A 12570-nucleotide genomic window follows, 5' to 3' on the forward strand; every position below is an offset into this window, starting at 1 on the left:
GTTTAGCTCTGTGTTAGAACTTCATTTTCAAATTACCAGAGTATTTGATGGCTAAGGTATATGTGGTGAGTGTATTTGTGGGCACATATGCTCATGTGTATATGGATTAATAACTCAAGAAAGGGGAATGGTGATGTTTCATTGGGAGAATAAGTAAAATTTGACAATATTTCTTATGCATTCTACTCCTCTTCACTCTTCCCTAGTTATATTAAAAGTATAAAAAGTAGTCAGCTGATAGGGCAAGGTGGGCAAAAGTCCCATAATGTTCTAGGGCCTGAGATGGACAATAGATAATAATAATTATTGCTCAGTGTGTACATATACATTTTTTCCTTATTTTCAAAAAGATTTTGTTTTGGGGAATCATTTATATTCCAAGAGGTGACATATTAAAAACTGGTATATAAAGAAAAACAACTTTGAATTTAATTCTCCATAGTGCTGGCTAAATCATTAGATTAGACCACGACTTACTTGGCACAGTGTCTGACCATAGTAAACATTTAATAAGTTATTTGTCTACTAACTGATTGATTTTTGAACATCTAATACTTAAAAACACCTTCTAGGTGTGACAGCACTGCAAAGGATAGCTGGAAGTTCCATGAAAGCATCCTTTGTTGCCCAGAGTTTAGCACACCTGACACATAGCAGGGGCTTAATGCTTGATTGAGGATGCAGTGAGAATTATATAACCTAGATTAGAGAAAGGAAGCTTTTTGAAAGCAAGTAAAATACAGTAGCTCTATGTCTATACATATCTCTATGTCTCTTAACACTTTTCACAGTACCATGGATGAATAAGCATTTGGTAAATAATTGTTAAATATAAGAGCTTAATTATAGGAGATTCAGGGCTTCAAATACACTCAAGATCAGTGTAATAAAACTGGAAACTAGTCATTTTCTGTCTCTGAGAAGAGGAAGACGAGAATTAATTCAATTGTGAGGGAAGTATAAGTTAGGTAGAAAGACCCTCTTTGGAGTCAAGGCTGTTAGATACTGGAATGGTTCCCCAAGATATATTGATTGTTTCCACAGACAGAAGCAGAATTAACATTCTTGGCAGTATGGGGTGAGTATTGGAGGGGGATAGGGGAAGGGAATGAACAAGGGAAAGAAGAGTAGGATAGGAATAGCTCTAATGAGATGGCCTTTGATGATATTTTCTAGTCCTGTGGCTCTCTTTGGTGGTTATTCTCAGCTCATCAGGAAGTGGAGAAAAACATGATGAAAATATCCACAGTGGAAATTCTCAGTCTCTCTTTACAATAGATAAATCAGTTCAGTGATTTAATAATATTGATGACACAGACTGAATAAGCCTCTGATTCTGTCCACATACATCTTTTTTTTAATTAAAGCTTTTTATTTTTAAAACATATTCAATGATAATTTTTCAGCATTGACCCTTGCAAGACCATGTGTTCCAAATTTTTCCTCCCTTCCCCACTCCATATCTCCTAGATGGCAAATTATCCAATATATGGTAAATATGTCCACATACATCTTAAAAGGCAAGTATAAACTTTGCTGATTCTTAGATCACCAACAGAAAATCCAAGCTCTCAGTCATAGGTCATGTCTCCTGTGTTGGAATAAATTGACTTTCCCCCTGGAATTAATTTAGAATCTTTGAAAAGGAGTGTTCAAAACATGGGAAAAGTCTTCAGAGTTCTGTGATATGACTGAACTAGTCAAGTTAAAGGCAAAAATCTTTGGGCTATTTTACTTTTATTTAAAAGCAAAACTAAAAATAAAATCAACCTATTATCCCACCATCACCTAAATCTGACCATATTCTCTGGCTGTTATTATTGACTTCTTCAGTATCTAAAAATACATCCATAAATCAATTTGGCAGTCTTGTGGACTTTATTCCAGACAAGTACTTGCTCCTTATGACAAAATAACAACACTAAAGAAAAGAACTGATGATAAGTCTTTGTGTGTGTGTGAAATGTATGTGCATATGTGCACTTTAAAATAGATGGGAGGGATTTGATTTTAAGAAAAAAATTGAAAAGAACATTTTTTCCTCTTATATTTTCTTTAACATTTCTCATGTTTTTAAGTAGCTGAGAAAATAGAATAGACACACTTGAAATCTATCCTATTCTTAACTGAATTAAAAAAAACAACAAAAACCATACTCAGCCAAACAAATTAAAAGGCTTAAATTGAACCCAGTTAAAATTAATTTTTGTTATTTCAAAACTATATTTGGAAAATGAACAACTTGATTGACTACAAGGGTAGAACTAGTAATAAAGGGAATATTTTTACAAAAAGAAAAATTCCATAAATCCTTCCTTTACAAGGAAACCTCAGTCTTCCTTTAAAAAAAGAAAAAAAATTGGGAAACATGATAAATGATATCTACTGAATTTTTTTCTATTACAAATACGAGACACAACCTGAATCATAAAATGATGAAAATTTCCCAACATTTCTATGCATTATTTTTGCCTAATCAGTAATTCCTCACTGATTCTCAGAACCAACCCTTCTAATATAATGTGGACAGTTACCTAGACGTTGGGAGTCACTGTTCACCAAAACCCTAAGCTATCTTCTTTTATTCTCAATTCTTCATTATTTAAGTCCTCTGATCATCTATAAGTAATTTGAAAAACATTAGCTGGCTATATTTTGATTGTTTAATATAACAGAAAAAGATGTATTTTGAATTTTTAAAATGTTAATAATAATAATAAAAAATATAAGAATTGGAAGAGCTCTTATGGTCAAAAGTTCTAATTTGTATTGAACAAAAAAATTTCCTTTTCCACATACTCAACAGGGAACCCATGACCTTCAAGGAAGTCCATTCTACTTTGGGATAGCTCCAAATATTAGGAAGTTTTCCCTTTTCTTCAAACCTAAATTTTCAACTTATGCACATTGCTCATAGTTCTAGGGCCAAGCACAATAATTCTAATTCCTTTTCCATACGACATCCCAGCAAATACATGGAGATGATTATCACGTTCCCCTAGAGTCATCTCTTACTTATCCAGGTTAAATATTCCAAGTTCCTTCAACTACTCTTGATATGGCATGAATCTCTGACCCTTCACCATTCAACCTTTAAAATAATTTCTTGGGAGTTTGATTGATATGGCACTAAATAAGTAGATTAATTTAGGTAGTATTGTCACTTTTCACTCAGCCTACCTGTGAGCACGTCATATTTTTCCAATTGATTAGATCTGACTTTATTTGTGTGGAAAGTGTTTTGTCATTGTATTAATATAGTTCCTGACTTTCCCTTGGCAGATAGATTCTCAAATATTTTATATTATCGACAGTTATTTTGAATGGAATTTCTTTTTGTTTTAGATATCCTTTAGCTTAAAATCATAATTCCAAGCTATGCATTGATTGAAACTATTACTAATATTCTTAAATTTCAGAAGAAACTGCAATAGAAAAAACCTTCAATTATATATACCTACGAAATAGTCCAGATAATTCCAAATAATATATAATTAAAATTATCTGTCTTATGAATACATTGCTAATTCTTTTTATTATATAATACTTCTTTACTCAATAATGTTTTGTACCTTAATAATAGTTGGTTTATGTTTCATGAACTCCAACTGATCATGGAGCTTGGTGACCCAGAAGCATAATAGGCTGTCCTAACTCAGAGGAAAGTAGATATTTTCTCACTTTAATGTAATTTGCATTTTTACTGTATTCAGAAGGAAAAATGGGAAATGTGGCAATGTGCTGATACTTTTAGAAAGATTAGCTAGATCAAAGATATGGGATGTTAGACTAGTGTCCATTCCATTTCTACAGCTCCCTCCACTCCCATACTTAGATACTCAATAGATGCATGTTGATATTGGAGGTTATAGTGAATTTAATGGAGTTAGTCCCAGATGAAAACCCATGCTAGGATTAAAAATCAGCTGAGCAAGAGCCACCCAGAGATATTCAAAACTCGACAGCACAGTAGTTCTTTAGAATCCTAAACTGGTACAATCAACTTAACCCCATAATACTCTAGATCATATAGATTTCTCCTTTTTCTAGCATCCATCAAAATTTGCAGGCTGTATTACATAGCACTGAATTATTTGCTGTCTCTTGTGGTTTTCCAATAATTTAATATATATTAATCTTATCTCTTCAATCAAATGCTAAGTTTCTTCTGGCCTGAAGCAACTTCTTACTATATGCACAGTGCTAGGCACATGGGGAGAAATCAATACTTATTGACTTCATGATTAATCACATCACAGGGGCTTACTAGACCTTAAGGATTTAATTTTTATGTTTCACACTGATTCCGTAAAACAAACAAGCAAACAAAAAAATCCCTATTCAATTTCATAAAAAAAATTGTTTACATCAGAAAAAAAGAAAAGTGGGAATCTCACAACCATCTGGTGAATTTAATCGAAACAGACAGCTGGCTTGGGTAATTTAGGTCTAAAAAAAAAAAAAAAATCTACCTTCGGTTGTCTACTTAGATCAAAATCTCCAGATGATCAAATCACCATTTCACTTTGCCCTGTACAACTACAATTTAAGGAGTTAATTTATTTATGTTTAATGCTTGAGATCTATAATGGAACCATTTCTTTGAGAGGACATGACTTTTTGGAAAGCTTACCTTGGAGATATAGGCCCACAGAGGGCAGCACAACAATTTGTAATGATGTTTCCATAGCTGTAGGGATTATAATTTTCTTTACCTCTTTTATTTGACCAAGATCCTTTAATCTGAAAAACATGGAGAATTTATCATATATGGCATTCCTTTTATTGAAGTCACAATTTAGGCAAACTGACTTTCAGGCCATTGCTTATTTTCTCTGTAAGAGAAACCATGAAGTATACTTTTCCTAAACCTTAGAATCCTAAAATTTCAATTTCAAGCAAATGAGTTAAGGTAGAAAGCAACTTTATAGAGAGCTCTCACCTTAAATTCCTACCATTTGATATTTAAAGGTAAAAAGAATATTTTTTCCAAGCTTGCATTTAGTGTTCTGAAGCTATCAATAATTAAATAGATGGCAGATAGAGTTGATATAGCTCCCCAAAGTGATTAATGTTTCTTCCAGGAAGTAATTTATATATACTAGAAGAATTCTGGCTCAAAGCATTGTCCCAATAGTCTGTTCTGTAACATCCATCTAAAAATCACAAAGACTCTCTCTTATGGTTTCCAATGATAAAGTTCATAGAAAATACATAGTATTATAATTCCTGGATTAATGTATTATGTTTTAATTTTCAAAAGCTTAATTTATCTCTCTATCAATTTTCACGTCTGCTTTTATGCTAACCTTGCAGAGTCTTTTTAGTCATATGTTTATAAATGCTTCTGTTATAACTTTTTTTAAAGTTAGTGTTCAAATTGGCTTGAGAATTATCTTCCAAAATTACATTTTAATGCCCTTATTGTAACATCATTCAGGATTGTGAGAAAGATAAACTTGGATAAGAGGTTTAATTAAAAACAGGAACAAGACAATCAAACCCAGAATTTAAGCAGAAGTATAAAACACAGATGGAATGCACATTTTTATTCTGTGATGTCACATCGTAATAAAGTCTCTCCATTTAAATAGATGCAAAATTGTTGTTGTTTTGTGCTAGACTTCTGATTTCATTGATATAGGGTGCTTTGAATGAGGAAATTCCATTGACAAAAGTATAGTGGCTCCTATCCCCAAACCTCTGGTCTGGTTGCTTAAAACACCCAGAGGTTACTGACTTTCCAAGGGCCACTCAGCCAGTATGTGTTCAGAAGCAAGATTTGAATACAGCTCTTCCTGACTACAGGAAAGACCTGTTTTCCATTTCTCCATGCTTCCTCTGAGATGGAGTGTATCTTTTAGGAAATTATTTTTAAATCATAAAGCCAACTTTTGGTGCTCTGTATTAGGGATCTTCTGGCCAGACCTACTGGTGAACTTACTTATACATGAGGACAAAATAATGTTTATGGATTCAATCATGTGAACAATTTAAAATGTTCTTTTAATAATTTCTGTTTGTTCCAAAAAGAGCAAAATTTAAATGGCTTGTACTGTGTGACCCAGGAAAGTAACTTAGTCCAGTTTTCCTCAATTTCTTCATCTGTAAAATGATCTGGAAAAGGAAATGGTAAATCTTTCCAGTATCTTTCCCAAGAAAACCCCAAATGGAGTCATGAAGAGTTAGACAAGATTGAAGTCAGTCAAAAATCACCCCATAGAAGCAAAATCAAAATCACCTGGACTTCCCTACCTCATTTTCTAATCAATATAAACAAACATTGCACATATCTTATAAAGTCACTTACATCTTCATTTGTAGTTTGATTGGAGCTGATCAAATATGTGTGGAAACCTGAGAGACCAACAATAGACCAAACAGAAAAGAAACACACCACAGCTTCCAGCACAGTGATTTAAAGTTAAGGAAGTAAATTGAGAGGAAAGGGGAAAATTCACACAGCTTAAGATGTTATCTAAAAAATGAGTTTAATACCAACAAGGACATTACCTATTTTTTCCACTGTAAAGTATTCAGCCCATAACCATATTTATTATTTTGTCAAGGGAATCTTATTTAGTACCCTTTTAAATTACCCTTTAATACAACTGATTTCTCCTTATGCCTGGATTAGTACACCCTCTCCTGTTTTCCAGGCTCTCCCTACTTAAATACATTTTTATATCTATATTTACACACACACACATTACTGCCAGACTAAAGTAATTTTGATCATGTCACTTTCTAGCCCCAAATCCTTTTAAGTTTCCTATTTTCTACTATGTCAAATGTAAATTCCTCTGCTTGATTTTTAAAGACTTTTAGTTTGATCTTACTCTAATTATCTAACAATTTTGATGTCTGACACTCATTTTTGCTCCTTTCTGGCTGTCCCCTCGTTGTCCTGTAAGTATATAATGCTCACTTCTGCCTCTGTGACCTTATAGTGCCGTGCTCCATGACTGAAATGCCTTCTCCTTTTTCTTCAATTTGTTTCAAATCCTGCCTACTTTTCAAGATCCAGATCAAGCAAATCTTTATAAAGTCTTAACTGATCATTTTGGACCTCATCTACTTCTCTATCTGATCTATTACTTAGGTCTGGGCACTTGCAGTAATGAGAGTTTATATTGTATCAGCTAGCATATAATAATATTGGGTCTTGTCTCATTCATTGTGACATTATCTTTGTTATTTTTTTTCCCTGTCTAACTAAACTCCTTGAACATAGTAACTGGGCATCTAGTCTTGGAGGCAGAATTTCAATCCTTTCTCCCCTCCATTTTATTTATTTATTTTATATATCCTATTTCCCGATTCCCTATTTGAACAATCAAAAAAACACAAGTAAAATCCTCATAACAAATATGCATAGACCATCAAAACAATCCCATTGACCATATCAAATTTTTAAAAAAGTATTTCATTTTGCATTTTAAATCTATCATTTCCCCAATGAACAATGAAAAAATAAAAAGATAACCCTTCCAATATTTATATATAGCATCCCCATGTGTGCGTATGTATATTTATACACACACATATACATATATGTAAAAGCATATACTTATATGAAATCCTCACTTTGGCCATATCAAAAATCATCATCATTACATGGTTTCAATTCTGCCACTGTTACTAACAATATGATCATGAGCAAGTCCCTTAATAACTCACATTAGTTATAGAACTTTAAGATTTGTAAGACATTTTCTTCACAATAGCTTGTAAATCACCACATCAAGTATTAGATCCTCATTTTACAGATGAGGAAACTGAGATTCAGAGAGTTTTAAATGGCTTGCCTATGGTGATGAGGTAATGAGCAGAATTGGGATCCAAATTCAAGTCTTTAAAAATTCCAAAATCAGTGCTCTTTTCACTACATCTCCATGCCCCTTCTTTGTATTTGAGTTTCCCAACTGTACAAGGATAATCCTGGTTGTATAATACAATACTGTTGTGGGTACATATTTTGGAACTCTTAACGTACCATATGAATGCTATTACCATTATGTCACTGCATGATGCCCCACTATGGCACTTTGCACATTGCAGGTGCTCAGTAAATACTTATTGATTTTCTGAAAAATAATTGGACAACAATAAATGGATGCATTGTAATTTTCTCTAAAATTGCTTTCCATTTAAACTATATTTTATGTGTACAGGTTTTTTTTGGAGGATATCTTGTCTTTCCCGTTAGGATGTGAGGTATGGTGCCTTGAGGATGGGTACCATATTTTGGTCTCTCTGTAACCCTTAATGCTTAGCACAACCTCAGGCACTTAGCAAACACTTAATAAATATTTATTGACTGACTACATAGGGGATAGATTAAGGATAGGGCTAGCCCTGGGCTCCTGACAAATAAAAGAGAAGCCCCTGTGATTCCTTATTACCTGCTATTTCAGAGGAAGTCTAACAATCCACAGGATGTGTCTGTAATATATAAACCAAAGGAAAAGTCTGGTTCTTTATAATATGGGTTAAATCAATAAAGAAACAGGACTGCAGTGATTTGAAAAGACAGAAGACTTTTTCTATCTCATAAGTGTTTAAAAATTCTGTTTCTCAGGGAAAATAATATATACCATGGGTCTGAAAGTTTAAAACTACAACATGCATCCTCATCAATAAATTATGGGCTAGAGAAAGTAAATATTCATGACTTACTAATGCATCTAAGGAGAGAAGCTATATATCAAGTAACAAAAAAACATTACCATTGATTTTTTTCCCAGGCTTTGGGATTATTCATATTTAGTTCAGAAAAAGGAATAACTTACTCTATGAAATTTCATGCCTAGCTATGCTATTTTAGCTGAGCATTATCAACATGAATGGGGGGAGGGATAGTATACAAAGTAGTAAGGAGGAGAAATGAATGACTGTCTGCTTTGTCAGCTCTTATTCTTCATCAAGACATATAAGTAGGAGGCTTTATTTGCTCTTATCTGAGACCTCACTTGTCTGGATGTCAGTCATCTTATTGGTCAATTTTGTTTTTTATTCCTGTCCTGTCTGACTTTTCATGACCACATTTGGAGTTTTCTTGGCAAATATTAGAGTGGCTTGCTATTTCCTTTTCTAGCTTATTTTATTTTACAGATATGCAAACAGAATTAAGTGACTTGCTTGGGATCACACAGCTAGTAAATATCTGAGACTGGATTTAAACTCTGTCTCAGGGTTGACACTCTATTCACTGTACCAGATAATTGTCCAATCAATGAATAAGCATTTATTAAACCCCTACTATGGCTCTACCAGTGGCTCTATGTGAAGTGATGGGATACAAAGAAAGACAAAAGACTGATTTTCAAGGAGCTCATATTCTAATGACGAAAATGATATATAAACAAGAAGATATATGTGGGACCAACTGAAGATAATCAATAGAGGAAAGGCCCTAAGACTGAGGAGGACTGGGAAAGGCTTCTGTGAGAAGGTTGGACTTTACTTGAGATTTGAAGGTCAAGCCAGATGAGGAAGGACAGTTTCAGGCACAGGGCAGAATCAGCATGGAGTCAGGAGATGAAATGTCTTCTATAAAGAACTGCAAGGAGGTTGGTGTCCCTGGATCTTAAGTGTATATAGAAGGTTTTTAAGGTGTAAGAAGACTGGAAAGGTAAGAGGGAGCCATGTTCTAGAGGACTTCTTGCAATCTTAGATATCTAAAATAGGACAAAACCCAGAGAAATTTTTAAAAAAACCATCTCTGACAGTGAACAAAAGAACCTTTGGAGGGCAAGCAGCCATTAAAATATTCAGGAGATGCAAAAACCTGAAATTACACCTGAAACTCATCCATCACTGTTGTGTAAACTGAGAAATGGAGAATAAACAGGAAAAAGAGAAGGGACCATAAAGAAAGAAAAAAGCAAATTGTAGAAAATAGGGTAGTAGATAGGAAAAACCATGGCAGAGATCAGATATAGCAGCAACAAAGATTAGAGCCAGACAAAGGGCTGGCAGCAGGAGACAGATGTCTTTGAGACAAATTGTCATTGAAATGATTATAATATCTCTTCTTTACTCACATAGCTATCACCATAGTCTAAGGACTCATCACCAGTCTCCCAACTGGTTTCTCTGCCATAAAGTTCTTGCTCATTCCAATCCATCTTGCATATAGAGCTACTAAAGTGCTGGTCTGACTATTCCACCTTCTACTCAATGAAATCTTGTGTTCCCTATTACTTCTAGCATCAAACATAAACTATTCTGCTTGGCATTTAAATCTCTTCACAATCTGTTATCCCAATGTATCTATTCCAGTTTTATTACTACTCTTGACATGCTCTAAAAATCAGCTGTTCCTCACACATGATGCTATCCATCTCCCATTTCTTTTTCTTTGTACTGCCTAGAATGGTGCTCCTTTTACTTCCAGCTCTTGGAATCCCTGGCTTGCTTTAAGACATAGCCCAAGGGCTACCCTCCTGCAGAAGGCTTTCCCCACCCTATTTGTGAGTGCCATCCCCTCAAAAGCTATTTTCATCTAATTTGCATATTGCCTTTTATGTGAAGATTTATTTTTCTCCTCCATTAGTTAGTTCCATGAGTACAAGGACTGCCATTTCCTTTTCTTTATATCTCTAGAACTTAACTCAGTGCCTGACATACAATAAGTATTTGTTGATTAATTGATTCTCCCTGTGTAGCAGAGACATTGTTATTGTCTCACTCATCGCCACTTACCTTGTGTCTACTCTATTTTTGTTCCTATCAGTATGTGTGCCTGTTGTCTTCCCTATTCCAAGGTAACTTCCTTGAGGACAAGGACACTTTCATTTTTATTTTTGAATACCTAGCACTCAGCTCTGAGCTTGGCATCTAATAAATGTTTAATAAATTGCTGATTGAATGGAAGTCAACCATAAAAAGCTGCTATCTGTATCCAAGACTTGATAAATAGGTGTATGTATAGAATAATTTTATATATGTATATATGCACATACATATGTACATAAACACCTGTTCATGTTTAATGCTAGTCATCTCTGGGAAGGAAGAAAAAAAGAAATTTACATGATAATTTTGTTGTATATTTGAAAAAATAGCAAATTGTACATACTAGATTAGCAGTTTCATGTACAATCATCTTTTTAAAAATTAAACATGTTATAGAAGTGCTTGTTCTAGTCCATAAGTTAAAAATTAAAAAATCCAACCAGGATTCTTTAGTACAGTAAACAGGGCTACACAACTCAGAAATTTCTGACTTTAATGTGGATTAAAGCATAGTGTGATAACTGATGTTCATAACATAAAAATGATCATGAAGAAAGGACAAAAGTAGATTCATTTTCATTAATAAAGTATAGAATTACATGAGTGAAAAATACAGAATAATTTCCATAACTGTTAATTAATCATTTGTCTGATAAAAAGATAATTTCATTTTTGGATAGTTTCAACTTGTTCTATATCTTTCAATTTTTATCTGGAAGAAAGTACTCATGTAATATAAGCAAGAGACTTCTGACTTTTTTTTTCCCTTTTTCTGAGGCTGGGGTTAAGTGACTTGCCCAGGGTCACACAGCTAGGAAGTGTTAAGTCTCTGAGACCAGATCTGAACTCGGGTCCTACTGAATTCAGGGCTGGTGCTCTATCTACTGCACCACTTAGCTGCCCCCAAGAGACTTCTGACTAAATAAGCTTCAAGCTTTTTGATCCAATCAATTAAAGTGTTTTGATCATATTTATTACAAGAATTTTTTTCAAGGGGGTAGAGGATGTGGTGGGATGAAAACATAGATTTTTAAACATAAAATTAAAATTTTCAAAATTGTCCTCATAGTGGTCCTTTTGTTGATGTTCATCATGATCATTGATTATTAGGGCAACTAGATGACACAGTGGATAGAACACTGGGCTTGGAAAGAAGTCTCAGGAAGACAAGCCTCAGACACTTATTAAGTATAAGACCTTGGGCAAACTGGTTCAGTTACCTCAAATGTAAAATGGTGATAATCTAGCATCTATTTCCCAGGGTTGTTGTGAAGAACAAAGGAGACAATATTTGTAAGCACTTAGCATGGTGTTTGGCACGTAGTAGATATTATATACATTCTAGCTATTCATCATTATTAAAAAACTGCAGGGAAAGATGACTGAGATTACTATAAAACAATTTGTTTCTTTTAAAAAGTTATTATTGGTTCTTATATGTGAAAATTGTGGAAAATTCTCAGAAGAAAATAGCAATACTAGAAATGATAACCTTTAGAATGGGCACTCCTTATTTTTTTTGGCTCCTGTTCCTCACTAAATCTTCCTTCAACAACCATCTTCATAAAGGAGCACTGTTATAATTGCAGGCTGAGTTCTAGCAGCTCACAAGAAATCAACAGCATGAAAGCAGTTAAGTAAATGTGACACTTTCTATACTAATCTCTTAAGTGCTTCAGAGGAATTCTATAAATAGCAGAACGATTCCTCTATTAGCTAATAGCTATGTCAAAATGACATGGATTCAGGAGAACATTCAAGGTATACCAATTTTTTTTTACTCCTCCTTTTAACTAATCCCTCTTTTCCTTTCCCCTTCTATTGTCTGCT

At 33.9% G+C, this 12570-nt stretch overlaps 1 protein-coding gene across 4 annotated transcripts in view; it reads right to left on the bottom strand.

Moving 5' to 3' along the window:
- Positions 1-12570, bottom strand: part of ZDHHC14 (zDHHC palmitoyltransferase 14) — a 314472-nt gene that overhangs the window by 22045 nt on the left and 279857 nt on the right. For all 4 annotated transcript variants that reach the window (XM_074309440.1, XM_074309438.1, XM_074309439.1 and 1 more), the window contains exons 6-7: positions 6311-6413; positions 4634-4743 (exon numbers count right to left, since the gene is read on the bottom strand). In XM_074309440.1, coding sequence (XP_074165541.1) covers positions 4634-4743; positions 6311-6413 — 213 coding nt within the window. The remainder of the gene's footprint in view (positions 1-4633; positions 4744-6310; positions 6414-12570) is intronic.

Source organism: Sminthopsis crassicaudata, chromosome 4 (genome assembly GCF_048593235.1).
Source record: "Sminthopsis crassicaudata isolate SCR6 chromosome 4, ASM4859323v1, whole genome shotgun sequence".
NCBI classification, from domain to species: Eukaryota; Metazoa; Chordata; class Mammalia; order Dasyuromorphia; family Dasyuridae; genus Sminthopsis; species Sminthopsis crassicaudata.